This window comes from Thermobia domestica, chromosome 13, assembly GCF_964235325.1.
Source record: "Thermobia domestica chromosome 13, izTheDome1.hap1.1, whole genome shotgun sequence".
Classification (NCBI taxonomy): Eukaryota; Metazoa; Arthropoda; class Insecta; order Zygentoma; family Lepismatidae; genus Thermobia; species Thermobia domestica.
Window position 1 is genome coordinate 137,898,924 of NC_137466.1, and position 16,067 is coordinate 137,914,990.

General features: G+C 38.7%; 1 protein-coding gene across 2 annotated transcripts in view; it reads right to left on the reverse strand.

Annotated features, from left to right (window-relative positions):
• Positions 1-538: 538 nt before the first annotated feature.
• LOC145668563 (cytochrome P450 6j1-like) overlaps positions 539-16,067 on the reverse strand; it is a 56,840-nt gene continuing 41,311 nt past the window's right edge. For both annotated transcript variants that reach the window (XM_081736554.1, XM_081736553.1), the window contains exons 3-5: positions 15,256-15,480; positions 7,839-8,090; positions 539-2,424 (exon numbers count right to left, since the gene is read on the reverse strand). In XM_081736554.1, coding sequence (XP_081592680.1) covers positions 2,255-2,424; positions 7,839-8,090; positions 15,256-15,480 — 647 coding nt within the window. In that variant the 3' untranslated portion in view covers positions 539-2,254. The remainder of the gene's footprint in view (positions 2,425-7,838; positions 8,091-15,255; positions 15,481-16,067) is intronic.

The window sequence follows — 16,067 nt, forward strand, 5'->3', positions numbered from 1 at the left end:
TTACTTTGCAAGTTGTGAAAATAGGAGTTATGGAGAAAGGAATAATACACTAACATGAAACTATTTCTTTTGAGAAATAAATATATATACAGATGAATTGATTAAAGGTATGAATGAAGAAAAACACTCTCCTTGTGGTCAGTCATCAGCCATTTTAGAGAAATGAAGAATTTTCGAAACATTTTAGCCATATTAGCCAGAAATGGTACGTTTTGCTTTCAGTCCTCACCCATTGGAATACTTTTGATGTCCGTTGGTTGAAAACTGCTGTCCATTCTTTGGCATGTACAATTTGTAGAGCACCGAAAGTACGAGAAGGTTGATTTATGTCTGGTAGTTGTAAATTTGATAACATACAGTCGACACATATTGTTCCCTTTACTTGTGAATTTCGTGTATCGGTATCAGTCAGTGCCAGTTTGATATCTGTGGACTGTGTTGTCAGTAGTAGTTACAGTTCGATGTTACTATTTCGTGCCGTGTTACTATTGGTATACAATACAACCTCCCAGAGAGGTTACTTTTTGTGAACAACTCACTGCGAACTCTGAAAGCTGCTTTCGCTGCATTATGTAGCTACAGTGCACAGCACAGGGATAGTAGACTATTGAGAAGTTAAGGTCGTAGGAATTCTGCTTGGACTTCAGTCTGGGTTCACTAAATTCCCTTGCCTCTTACTGGGACAGGCGGAGCACGTCCAAGTTCTGGGACAGGAAGAAGTGGTTAACAAGGACAGTTCGTGCCTGGTGACAAGAACGTACTGCGCTAGCCTTGTTAGACCAGAAAAAGTGCTTCTACACCACTACATATCAAACTTGGTCTCATAAGGCAATTTATTGTGACCCTTCCCACCGACAATGCTACATTTCTATGGATTTTCATGAGATCCATAAGGCTGCAAACTTTGAATAGGTCTTTAGAAGATTGGGTTGTAGAATGAGCGTTGAAGTCCATTTTCTACACACCCATACCTCTTTCTTCCCTGACAATCTTGGCAAATTCAGCAAGGAACAAGGTGAACGTTTTCACCAAGGCATTAAGACAATGGAATTCCGATATCAAGAGCGCTGGGGTGCATCCATACTTGCTGACTGTTGCTGATGCTTAGAGATTCCACTTCTGAGCCTCGAAGAGTCGCCAAGTTTCCTGTGCTCAAGACTAGGCATAAAGATACTGAATAAAAACAGTGAAGCCATTTTACTTTATCGTATCACCCACGTAGTGGGAACTTTGAACAATGTTATTATAGTATATTATTCGTGTACCAATGGAATATATAGTGTTCTTTTACATTATAACAAAGTTAGAACCTGTATTTTGTCCTGTGGAGACTATCTTGTATTTTGTTTGCTATATATACAGTAAAATTTCCATATTTTGCATACAATTTTATTTTTGATTTTACATAAAAACTTGATATGATATAGGAAAACAGTTTTCAAATCTGTGATCAGCATGTTCCAATTGACAAGCAATAGGTGGTTTTCTTTCCGAAGCAGAAAAAGATCCAGAAACGCATAGCAGTGATATAGGAATGCATATTTCTAGGACAAAATGCTTTTCAAATAAAGTGTCTTTTTCTCACCACCCCCAATTTGGTAATGTTTTGCCCATGTGTCTTATATTTCTTGTAACAAATAACGTAGTTTCCTAGTTTTGAAGCATCACCAGTACAAGCAACAATATTTTAGACAACACAAGTTTCCATCGACTGTTACTTTATTTTGGAAATTAATTTCATTTATTACGAGAAATGTACATACATACATCAAAAATGAAAACAAATATGACATTGTTATTTTGAAAGTAAATCACAACATTAGAAGTACCTTTCGTGCTTAAAAAAATAGGATTATTTGTAAATAGTATTATTTTAACCTTACTGTTTCGAACACTTTGTCATTTACTTTGTGTAGTACCTAACTCATTTTCACACTCTTCTTCATAAACTCTGCACAATTCAAAGTTTCATACTTATTTCTGGCCGTTCTTTGAATGACCGTGTTGTCTATGTTTCTACTAGCTTACTATATATACAATTTGTAAAACATACTTAGATTAGCACCATAATAGAAAAAAAAGCACTCTTGGAGAAATATCATTTCGACGTCTCCTACGTTCACACAGAGAGGTTATCAATGAGTGCAACAATTATGAGGAGTTGAGTCCATAACGATTACTTCTGAATGTTGCTTTGAACATCTTTAGTACTGTAAACATCATATGGAATCACTTATAATGGTTAGCCTTTACCTTAGTCATTTCTTTTAGTAATTCTCAACCAGGTTCCATGTTTACTGTTAGTCATGAAAGCTGCCGGATCTTGGACATATGGAACCACACTCTTTTCACATAATTGGAACTCATACTTGGAAAGCAAAGCAGCTAAACACAGTTTGGATTGCATGAGTCCAAATCTATTCCCTAAAATAAATATATTAAAATTATTTTAATATTTTATCAAAACACTGTACTCTTTAATGCACATAATTTACTCTGATGTTGGTCTTAAGTAAAGTAAATAAAATCCTAACGTTTTACAATTTCCTGATCTATTCATAGAAACTATACAGCAGCAGATGACCTATTATATCGCAGAAAATTTCTGTATATCCGGCCAAGATCGCATGGCTAACGGTGTGCAATAAACTCATGGTCCAGGGTTCAACTTCCAGTATAAGTACTTTCCTCGGGTGTATTTAGTCTCGCTGCTGGAAAGCGATGTTTAACCATGACTATTAATAGACGACCAAATTTCTATGTCAATATGTTATAAAGGGGTTTTGCAGTCCACAAGGCTTAATAGAATGATGTATGATTAGAATGTTGATTTCGATTTCCTCTATTTTTTCCACTCAAAAAATTGAGCTTAACAGCACAATAAAACCAGAAAATTACTTATTTTAATTTGTTATTGTTTTTCTTTCTTTCTTTTTCTTTTTTCTTTTCTTTTTTCATTTTTTCTTTTTTTCCTTTTTGGCCTATACTAATTTGTATTAGCCTATAGACATGACATATGGTATTTACTCAAGGGGAAAAGTTATGCACGTCCATCCATTGACCTCATTCCGTAAGAGTCTTCGCAAAATTTGTGGATCGGAGCGCAATGCAAATAATGCAATAAGTAATTATAACTGCAATGCTGACTATAACAAACTAAAATGCAAATTTTGTGTTGTGTTGACGCAAACCGGTACAGAATAATGCTCTAAGTTTCAATTTGTTCATCGCAAACTAGTATAAAGATTATAATCTATCCCATGTAAATTTGGAGTTCAAGTGGCTAAAGATACGATTGTCATTCCTTGCATCCTCTCTCTCACACACTTTTTATCTACATACTCACCCAATTTAATGGAAACAACCGGACGGTCAAACGGCAACTGAAGCGCCGGGTGTTGATAGTGATGTGTTAGGGCAAACTCCGCATTACGTGATAAGCAGTAGAATGGCAGTGTACAATGAATTTAGTAGACGGTGATAGCGTAAAATGGGCGAATGGGGAGCACGGTGGCTCAGTAATAGAATGCTTACCTCTGGTATGTGGGGTCCCTGGTTTGATCCCCGGTCAAGTAAATTTATGGTGAACAAGAGCGTGCTCGTGGGTTTTCTCGGGGTACTCTCGTTTTCTTTCACTTTCTTATTCCATCAATTCTTCCATCATCATTCGCTTGCTGTGACTGTCGTCACCCTTAGCCTAACAGGCATAATCGTGGAACTTTAGAGTCAAAGGTTTCATTTAATTTCATTTGTAAAATGGGCGAATTCTCTGATTTCTAAAATGGGAAAAAAATTTTGGCGCTCAGTTATGTGGCGACAGCATAACGAAAGTGACAAGTGTGTTGTGTGTGTCACGAGGGACAGTGTCCAAGGTGATGGCGGCCTACAAAACTCAAGGTAAAAATACATCGATGAAAGGAACATTGGTCCGAAGAAAACCTTCATAGACAGGACCCGCCGAGCATTAAAGCAGAATCTTAGACCCGTCGTACGACAGTGGTGCAAGTGACAGAGAAACTAAAAGCGTACAGCCAACAGCCTGTGTCTACAACCACAGTACGGACGTTCCAAATCACTTATAAGAGACCACAACGCTTTAGCACGACACCAATGGTACCGCGAACCGCTGATGACTGGAAATGTGTAATGTTTTGGAGGAATCATCGTTCAATTTATTTCAAACCACGGGCCGCAATTTTGTTTGACGGATCCCTAAAGAAGCGATTGATCCTCACAGTCTCTGCCGAAGTGAAACATAGCGGCGGCTGTGTGAAGCTGTGGGCCACAATATTCTGCTTTTCAGTTTGAGATATGCTGACAATTACAGGTAGCACGACTGCTTGTGACTATGTCGTCATTTTAGGGCAACATGTGCATCCTATGGTAAGGACATTGTTCCCAGGCAATGACACTGTACTCTCAGGATGATAATGCGCACATTCACATAGTTGGAATTGTTGCAACGTGACTTGAGGAAGATCGAGATGAAGTTGAACAGCTCCTATAGCCCGCCCAATCTCCAGACCTGAACATAATTGAACATCTGTGGTTCGTTTTGGAGACATGTATCCGGCACAGATTTTCGCCTCCATCCTCTCTTACGTAACGGACTGATGCACTGTACGTGAATAGTGTAATGTTTCACTTGCTGCCATTCATGACTTCTATGACTCCCATTTCATGTCGAATGAGAGATGTTCTGAGGGCAAAAGGTTGTTTAACGCTATAATAATCTGGTGAGCTGCAATTTTTCAGGTTTTCTTTAAATTGATAACTATAGCTCACATTTCTATGACTTAAAAACTTTAAAAATATGCATGTATTTATGCACTAAGTAATGACAAAAACGACCTAAACTTTAACCTAAAAGTAAAGGAGTCTTTGAGACTGAAGGTGAGAGAGGGGAGGGATTCATTTAATGATCTCGTATAAATAAATGGAAAATGTGTCTTCCCCTTCACCCTTCAAAACAATTGCTCAAATAATACTACTGCTAAAAACCACTTAACTTCACATTACTAGAACACCTAACTTTAGGTATCTTCAAATTCACTGATACCAGGTAATATGACAAAAATCCTTGCAACCTCTATTAAATACCCCTCATACTTGAACAATATATCTGTACGTTCAGTGTGAAGGAAAAAATAGGGGTCTTTGGCGATGATTTCAGGAGGTAGCCCGAGGGGTATTCTCCTGGTTTCATATCTCCGATCGTGCTCAATGGATTATCAACATTCTTAAAATATTACTTTTACCTTCAATGTATTTAAAGTCTTCCAGGATGTGAACGGAAATATTTTTCAACAACATGCTATAAAGAAATAGGATTTCAAGTATCTCTGAAAGAGAGAAACTGAGACAGAAGCGGAAGTGACGATTTCTCATTTCAAAATGATTCATGCTACACCAGGTGAATCACGTAGACTCCCTCACACTGATTTCTTCAAATCTTGTTACACATAGCCAAATATTTTTTAGAATAAACGTTCCATAAAATTTTATTGCCAATGCTGGAAATAGCTATGTTTTTTAGCATTAAATGAAATCCTCCTAAAATACTACTAAAAATTCGCTTTTATATCACTTAGGCCCCAAATAACTAACCTAACTATGACCTAAAGCTAAAATAAACGTTGCAAATAAACTATATATGACCAATTAAGAACATATTTTCTTGTTGATAAAATCAGAAAAGTATATATACCGTATTCATTTAGATATGAAGAAAGATGGTCAGGATGAAAAATATGACATGTCATAGAAATCCAAGCCTTATTGATAACTATCAGGTTATCATTAGAAATTGAAAGAGAATTTTCAGTGGGAAACAAAAGCCAGTTTAGATGGAAAACAAAGAACATTTAAAGACCTTAAATATGTGCAAGAGCGCCGATTTCTCTGTAAATTTGGGGGTCCCATTCATAAAAAAAATACATATTCATAAAAATACATGAGGCCCAAGTGAGCATTGGGGGCCCAGGCCTTCCAATATCGGAGCCCTTGAATATGTGTAAATTTTCAATACAAGAAAATCCAAACTAGAACCGGTATGTATAAAAACAGATACTTGAATGTTTAAAAATAGATATCAGGGAAAATCGGACTGGTTTCAATAAAAACCTAAAAATATTTTGAAGAAACCGAAAAACTGTTTTGATGAAAAACCGAAGTGCTTTTAAGAGAACACTGTAATTGGTTTTGGAGAAAATAGAAATGTGGATATTTCTTTCTTGCTTGCTTTTTCTTTTCTTTTCTTTTTTCTTTTTTTTTTTTTTTTTTTTACAAATATTTCCGGTTCATCTCTAACAAAAGATTGAAAATTGTTGAGTAATTAGTAGTTGTATAGTATATAATAGGTAGTGTTAGAAATAGTTGTCACATATAGGTGAATCGAAAAATTACTGTAGATAGTCTGTGGTTGGATTTTAGAGTTCATAATGTACCCACACTTCAGTTAGCTAATCTGAAGATTTAATTGGGAATTTATTTTCTTATATGGTATGCGTTTGAAGCATCATAGTGTATAGTGATTAGGCACTTGTGAGGTTGAAGTAAACTAGAAATTATGTATAGAATTTCTACTGTTATTCACTAACATATATAGACCCTACTATATTATTTAATCTCAGTCACTACTATTCGTCCTTATTTTTTGAACTTTTGAATTATTAACCCAATATTAAATTCCATCATTTCTCTCTGTCTTATTTATAATAATTTAGCGAAATTTAGCGAAAAAAAATCAGTATTGGAAATCCTCATATGGGAGCTTGAAAAATGAATTAAAACTTGAATTTTAGATTTTTCACTTAATTCCGAGGAGAAATAAGTACGTGCCATATATGACAGTGGCACACTATGCAGTAAAGTAAACTTTCCTAGAAGTGTGCAGGAAATGGATCTTGCCATATATATCACTTCATGCAGTGATATCTATACTATACTATAAGGCTACAATATCTATACTATACTCTCAGTTCTTTGGGAAAAGTGCGCACAATGTATCGCAAAAACATCATTTTCATTGACAAAAATTCACTGCTTCACAAAAACCACATGTCAACGTTTAACCGCCTAATACAAATCGCAAAGAACATGCCAGATGACAACAAAATCTCTTATTTATACACGTCAATATCTCACACAGCAGACGAAACAGTCATTTCGCGTCTTTGATAAATCACACAAAAGCTAAAGTGAAAAAAGGGGATGTGCCATATATGGCAAGGCATGCGGTAAGGGGTTAAGATGGAGACAAACAAGCTCAATCAGAATGGCCGAATGTAGGATTCAAATCCGGAACGTTCGGATCAAACTAACTTTCTAACCGCTTTATCTTAAAATATCAAAGTCTCAATTTAACGTTAACATATTTTTAAAATGTTAATAATAAACACTGCTTTTCAGGGTTAATGCGAATTTACCCACTTTACCAGTGATAATCTTTATGACTACATGACTACTACTAATTTTTAGTGCCAGAAGTAATCAATCAATCAATCAATCAATCAATCAATCAATCAATCAATCAATCAATCAATCAATCAATCTATCTATCTATCTATCTATCTATCTATCTATCTGTCTATCTATCTATCTATCTATCTATCTATCTATATCTGTATCTATATATATATTTCTTATTGGATATCATTGACTCATGAACCAAGCGCTTCAATTTGGGTCTGACTGAATCAAAAGAACAAAACTCATATTCTCTTACGATTGCTGAAAGATCCTTTTGCTTTTACTGCTATTAAACTAATTACGCTTTATTTTTTTCTCCAAAAATTTTGTATCCATAAGACACATTCCAAAATGTGAAACATTCTTACCTATGCACATTCTGGGGCCCTCTCCGAACGGCAAGTAACAATAATGAGGTCTCTTAGCCTTTTCCTCTTCACTGAACCTCTCAGGGTCAAATTTCTCAGGGTCAGGGAAGTATTTGGGATCATAATGAAGTCCTACGACTGATACATGTACCATCAATCCTGGTTCCAGAGTTACGTTCGTGTTTGGTATTGTGTATTCTTTGGTGCACATCCGATCTATCCAGGGTAAGGGAGGGTATTTTCTGAGGGTTTCTGTAAGAGACAGAAGAAAATTTTGATCAGTTGTTTATTCAAGAGAAACCAGACATCAAACTACTCTGAAATGTAAATTATTCATTACATTATTATCCTTCACTAGGGAAAAAAATATCCCTCGAGATAAAGTGAACAAAAGTACCACTTTCCCTTCTCTCTATTTCGAAAGCAAATCTTCAGAACCTACTGTATTTACTCGAACATCAGCACTTTGCGTATATAAACGCCTTCTTAAAATTTGCGGCTGTTCTTGAATCCGTTTAATAGAATCTCACAAGGAAAGGACATGAACCTGTCAACGGGACTTCCTAATCAAATCTAGTCCATTCGATCAACATAACAAAAATATGTTCATGCACAAAAAATTAGGTGCCATAGACAACGGAGTAAGTCCCTGAGGCCCATTGACCCTGTTAGTATAAAGAAAACCGTAGACTCGCAGTGAAATAGCTATTGCATCAACACTGTTCATTGGAAATTCGTGTTTTATAGTTCATTCTCTTCAGCATGATACAAGTTTTACAGAAGTGCTATGTATTGGGGCTCATAACGTACTTGAACAGGGGAAATTGGGAGAATGTCTAGAAAATTCCCTCCAGAAATCCCTCCAATCAACTTTGAACCCCTCTAGAATAGCCTTGGATAAAAGCAAACAATCCAAATGTATCTCGAAAAATAGTATAAGGGATAAGAAATGTGTACCAAGTTCTGTATCGATAGACGGAATAGGTATGAGGAAAAAGCTTGCATACCAATACATGATTTCGCCTCATACCTATTCTGTCTAGCATGAAACAATGGTGTGGCTAATATCAAAATCCTGGACCACATGGTTTCAGTTCCAATTCCCCATCCTTCTTCCAATTCCCCGACGATTCTTCCCCATATGAAGTCACCCAACTGTTCTCTCCAGGTAACCCCGCCATGGCCGGTCCCAAGCCCGTGCTGAGAAAGAGGGAAGGATCCTCGCTGGCTTTGTTCCCGTGGCATGCATTGTGGCCACGGTGTGCCAGTGGGGGAGATTGGAATGTCTCTTTATACCGCGTGTCTCTTATTATAGTGACATGTATAACAGGGAGACAATAACGTACCGGCGGAGGTGAGCCCTCGGGCATCCTCCGAAATGGGCGACCAACTCGTGCCATTGGAGAGTGCCATTGGCGACTAACTCATGTTTGGGAGAGTATGTGTGACCTCGTCACGTCCTCAGCGAGGTAGGTGGCCTTCGGCTGCCGCCCTACGGGCGGGGATGAGCCCTTGGGTATTCCCCGAAATGGGCAACTAAGCCGTACCCTTGGGTCCGGGTGATAAGTTTGCGTGGTACCCCAACACGCTAAAAAGAGTGGGTAGCTGGTGTGTCCAAGAGTGTGGACGGATCCAGCGCCCTGCCGGGAGAATGATGTAGGTACTGCCCTCAAAGAGAGTGTAATGCATTCTCTTGGGTTTGGGATGGGATACTTTCTATCCTAACGCATACTGGTACCTCAGGAGCGCTGAGGTAGTGGGTCTCTCCTTCGTCGCAGTTTTTGCATCTTGGCTGGGTGCAGGAGCCACGACCCTACCAGAGGAGCCGCCGCTCCCAAATGGCCATTGTATTTACAGATAGAAGTCTACATCAGCCATTGGATCTGGTAATGTACGCTTAACCTCTCTCGTAAGAAGAGATAGTTCCGTATTGTTTGAACGTCCCTACCGAAGGAAGGGTGTGGGTGCCCCTCCTAATGGTGGTTTACACGTACCATTGGGATTCGGACAAGTAGCTTTGCTACAACGTGTACGTGGTACCTAAACACATTAAAGATAGGTGGCCCCGTATTGTTTGGGCGAGACTATAAGGAGAGACACGGCTCCCAATAGACAATGTCTGCCTTGAGCAAACGGTCTACATCAGTCATTGGCTCTTGTAATGTACGTCCCGTATTGCTTGGACGACCTTACCGGGGGGAGTGTCGGATTCCTGCCTGCCGGGGAACAAAACGGAGGTGGGGAGGGGCCAATCCCAGGAATCTGGGTAATGGTTCTGATCCCGCTAAAGGGAGGAAGCTATAGGATATGAGCCAGCACCAAACCCAAATGGTGAGGTAACACGTACCATTGGATCCGGGATGAGATACGGGAATATCTCGACGTGTGTGTGATACCTCTACACGACAAGGCGATTGCCAGTTGAACGATAAAGGTAGGTAGGGCCGGGATTGAACAAGCCCCCTCGGGCATTGCCTGGAGCCCGAGATTAGGGTTGGACTCTGCCGGGCTGTGGTCATACCGTGAGATTCGGTAGCTTGTGGGAGCCAATCTCAGTAATCTGGGTAACGGTGAAAACAGGCGGGAGGTGAGCTTGCCTCATAACGCTCGGGCGCCATGCCTGCAGAGCATGGTAGGACTGGCTCGCTAGCAGGCTGCCTCAACCAGTAGGTCAACTGGTAGGCACTCAGGACTTCGGTCTGGCCGCGCAGTGAGCGTATCTCACTCCTTCAGAGAAGGGGTTTACATTGCTTAGGCGAGTCTGGATTAGGGGACAAATCCTGACGGCGCACCACGTACAGGAGGATACAATACCAGTATCGAGGAACTACGGGCGAGGTGCAGAGTTAAGCGGTACCCGTCCATCAAATAGGCCGAACGGTCGCGGGCATGCTCCCTATGCATGCAATTAAGCGTGGCAATAGTAAACCACTAGCATCAACTATGTTCTCTCCGGGCAACGTTATTGTGAGTAACAACATCATAATGCACCTTAACAGTTCTTTGGCTGACACACATTCTCTCGCTGCTGTTATTTAGTTGTTTTGTGCAAGTGAAGCAGATCTATGTGGTACTACAGTCACGCTGACGTAGCGTCATGCAACGTTTTGCTCCATGTGTACGTACATGTAGAAAACCACTGACAACATGTTGCCTGCATTCATTCATTTCCACCTACTACGAAATATTTTCTATCGTTCCCACTACCTCGTCCTTAAGTTTTGCACAGCAATGTACACACTAAATGTACTTAACGGTTTACTTTAAATTAACATTTAGCAGGTTTCCTCCATGTATTTTACTTGTTTCTTGCTCTAGACAGTAATTAGTGATTGCTTTCTGTTCTACGTCCTAATTCCGAAATTAATAGTTAATACTTTGGTTATTAAAGGTTAGCACAAATAAATATATATCAGATTCTTAGTAAACAAGTTAAGATTTACCTCGATGCAAAGCTTGGTTAATATCACACGAACTCTTTCTCTCGCGCATGACATACTCGTATGTATATAGTATTTGTTATTTTATTGATTTTACAGGCACAACACAACAGGGTTAATGCTCAGTCACAATGTGATTTATATAACTATCAAAACATGTATGTTCGTTTAAGTGGAAGATTTTATATATCATTTGTTTTGAACATATTTTCAGACATTCTGAAAATATCTATACATGGAATTTAACTATTTCGTTATCTGAAGTACATGTTCTCCTCAAAGAAGTCTTATATAATAAAGGAAAGGAGTTTTGCTTTGTTACAGTAGAATGTTGCTGTGTTTGACATTCTAGTTTTACCTGTTGGTACACTTAAAAGCAATTCTAAAACTAATACTAGACAGTCAATTTTATTGCTTAATAATTTATATAAGAACCTAAAATCAAATAGTATTCTTTATTTGATAGTTTAACTGGTTTTCATAATATACATACTTAAGAGTCTTCATCCCGGCGAAATTAAAATACCGCTAATTTTACAGTAATTATGTGATATCTTCAAATAGATAAAAGATAATCGAAATGTGGAACAAGAGTGCCCTAGACAATATTATTTTACATAAGAAACCGTTATCACGACTCACTTATCTGCTTTCGATTTTGAGCCATTTTGAAAATCGGCATTTATTTTCGCGTTTCTAAACAGCTGAAAACGGAAAGCCACTAGGTGACTTGTGATAACGGTACCTCACGCAAAATAATATTGTCTAGGGCGCTCTTGTTCCATATTTCAATTATCTTTTATCTATTTGAAGATATCACATAATTATTATAAAATTAGCGGTATTTTAATTTCGCCGGGATAAAGATTCTTAAATTAGAAACCAGTTTTCTTATGTGCAAGCATTTAAAGAATAATAAACAACGTTTTCTAGAGTATTCAGAGTATTTAATGATGTTTGATGTCCAAAGAGTACAGGGTGTCCAGAATGGGACTCACGGTTTTTAAAAGTGTATAGTTTTAATATGGTCAGAGATACAGAAGAAAAAAATCATATTGAAGGAAAACTCAAAAAGTTTTGTTCAGCAAATTTTCATACTTGAACAACTACTGATGACGGCGCTAGTGTCATTGCTAAACAGAAATAGCGTCGGCAGTCGAAAAGACGAAATGCGTGTGGTGGGTTGCACAGACAAAAAGTATTGTTCAAGTTCAAAAAAACTTTCGACGTGTTTACCACAAGGATCCTCCATCACGCAACAGTCTCCAAGGGTGAAAGGGTCAATTTTTATCAACGGGGAGTGTAGTGGAACAACACAACGGTGGTAAATCGCGTGTGTAAGAAGAATATGTGGAAACAATAAGAGTTTCTCCCGTAGCCCGAGGAAGTCATTCGCGCAGCGAGCAGGCAATTGGCAATTTCCAAAGTCAACAGTGCACGATGTGGTACACAAACGATTACGATTGCACGTTAATAAGGTGCAATTGTTGCAAGAAATTAATCCCAACGATAAGCCAAATAGAACATTTGCTACTGAAATTCTGGACAGGATTGATTATGACCATTATTTCCTATTGAATGTTATTTTCTCTGATGAGGCAACTTTTCAATTGTCTGGCTATGTTAACAGACACAATGTTAGGATATGGGGATCTGAGAAGCCGCATGCGTACATAGAAAATTCTAGAGACAGTGCCAAATTAAATGTTCGGTGTGCTTCAACACATAATCCAGTTATACAGGTAGGCTCCTTTTTCATAGAGCAAACTATAACAGGAAATGTGTTCTTAGACATGCTTCAACACTTTGCTGTTCCCCAGTTATAACATTTGCAACCTCAAATGATATTCCAATTGGATGGTGCCCCACCATATTGGAGCCTACAAGTGAGGGAGCACTTTGATACTGAATTTCCTGGCCGTTGGATGGACGAATTAGGTGGCCTCCACGCCGGTGTATTCTGGTGATAAAGTGCGTAACCTTGATGAACTGAAGAACCGTATTAGGAATGTGATTGCTTCCGTAACATCTCAGATGTTACAGAATACGTGGAGAGAGATTGAGTACAGGTAAGATATTGTAAGAGTTACAAATAGAGCTCATGTGGAGTTAAACTGAGTTAGAATGACTTGTAAGTAAGACCAAATAAACTTTTTTGAGTTATCCTTTAAAATGCGTGTTTTTTTCTTCTGTGTCTCTGACTATATTAAAACTATATACTTTTAAATACCGTCAGTCCCACTCCGGACACCCTGTATAGCAGTATTCTAATTTTGACCTCACATATGAGGAATACAACTTCATGAATGTTGATACTTTGTAGAAACCCTGTTGAAGTTTCACAAAGTCATCAGTAGAACTACTATGTGATCGAAAGTATCCGGATACCTGACTGAAAATTTCTTACAAGTTCGTGGCACCCTCCATCGATACTGCGGTACTGTTGGCCCACCCTTAGCCTTGATGACAGCTTTCACTCTCGTAGGCATACTTTCAACCAGGTGCTGGAAGGTTTCTTGGGGAATGGCAGCCCATTCTTCACGGAGTGCTGAACTGAGGAGAGGTATCGAAGTAGGTCGGTGAGGCTTGGAACGAAGTTGGCGTTCCAAAACATCCCAAAGGTGTTCTATAGGATTCAAGTCGGGACTCTGTGCAGGCCAGTCCATTACAAGGATGTTATGGTCGTATAACCACTCCGCCACATTCCATGCAGTATGAACAGATGCTCGATCGTGTTGAAAGATGCAGTCACCATCTCCGAATTGCTCTTCAAAAGTGGGAAGCAAGAAGGTGCTTAAAACATCAATGTAGGCCTGCACTATGAGAGTGCTACGCAAAACAACAAAGGGTGCAAGCCCCCCCCCCCCCCCAAGAAAAACACGACCATACCATGACTCCACCACCTCCAAATTTTACTGTTGGAACTGCACACGCTGACAGATGCCGTTCACCGGGCATTCGCCATATCCACACCCTACCATTGGATCGCCACATTGTGTACCGTGATTCGTCACTCCACACAACGGTTTTCCACTGTTCAATCGTCCAATGTTTACGCTCCTTACCCCAAGCGAGCGTAAGGCATTTAGCTGCGTGATGTGTGGCTTATGAGCAGCCGATCGACCATGAAATCCAAGTTTTCTCACCTCACGCCTAACTGTCATAGTACTTGGAGTGGATCCTGATGCAGCTTGGAATTCCTGTGTGATGGTCTAGATAGATGTCTGCGTATTACACTTTACGACCCTCTTCAACTGTCGGCGGTCTCTGTCAGTCAAGAGACGAGGGACCACCATCCACAGTTTCTCGAATTCGAAATAGGGCCTCTTGAAATTTGGCTTTTTCGCGATTTTGGACAGCCCTAGCTCTGAAACTATGCACTTTTCCCCACAGGTCCACATGAACTTTTTCTTTTCTTTCGATGTAAAGAATCACCTCTTACAGTTTGTCGATATAGTTCATTAACACCCTGTATATTATTTCCAAATGCTCGAATGTTGGAAGAGGAACTTTATTGGTCAGGCAATATAAGATACGGATCTACAGTTCAAACTGGAATTCTAACCACCGTTATGCGTTCATTGTTTTTAAATCTCTTCCATAGAAAATCGAAACCAGAATCCCATGTACCAAAAGCGCATGTGCTAGCCAGTACAGCATAAGGATTGTTAATAGTACAAAATGTTTGACTAGCTCTGGACCCCTCATTTTGATTTATAAAAATCGAAACTATTGGTTCTAATGTTATGAAATTTGATACGGACTCTTCTCCTGTTGGTGTATTGACACCGTAATACGTTAGCGATCCTCGCAAAATTACAAAACAAGAATATTGCATTTTCAGAAAAGTTATAAATTATTTATATATGATAATAAATGTTTATATATAACATTAACGCGACACTTTTCATAATGGCAGTTTCTTCCTTACTCAGACACATTATGTATGAATTATTTTAAGCAGTTTGTAATGTTACCTGATACAACTTTGTCCAAATACACCATTTCGTGAATTACGCTTTCATATGTCAGTTTGCCATCGTTTTTGAAAAGGAATTGGTCCACTTCCCCTCTCAGTTTCTTCTGCACATCTTGGTTGATTGCTAACTCATAAAGGGCGAAGCTGATTAACGTTGATGACGTTTCAAAACCACCGACAAAGAAGATAAATGCTTGAGCAGCCAGATCGTCAAGAGTAAGTTCTGAAACAACGAAGAATAATGTTACTTTTTTTGTGTGTTTGAATTTCATATACATTAAAACCTCTTGTTAATAGCAGTCAACTATATAATACAGACAAATCTTTTTGCCTTAGCAAAAATTTATAGGTATATCATTACGGGATAGAACCATCTCTTGTACAGACACTATCAAAAATAAGAAGACGCCAAAATTTTAACGACTTCTTCACAACGGACAGGAATTTCATGCGTACTTAGCATAGAATATACTTTCTGCAATTTAAATATATATATATATATGCAAGTTTCGATAAGAAACTATTATTGGCATGACGTATACAGAAGACAATTACTGTAGATGTTTCCCCAAGAAATCCATTAACCATCATAATTGGTAAATTGTGTCTACATTATCAATATTTAACAATAATATTACATGTTCTTATTGAGGCTACTTTTAGTACAGTCAGTAAGTGAATTAAGTAATTTTTTACGGGGATATGATATACACAGCTCTACATACCGTATAGTTTGCAGTACACGGCCATATAAACATACTCCATAGTCAGGGACCTATGCAGGAGGTGGGTCCTGGGGGTCCAGACCCC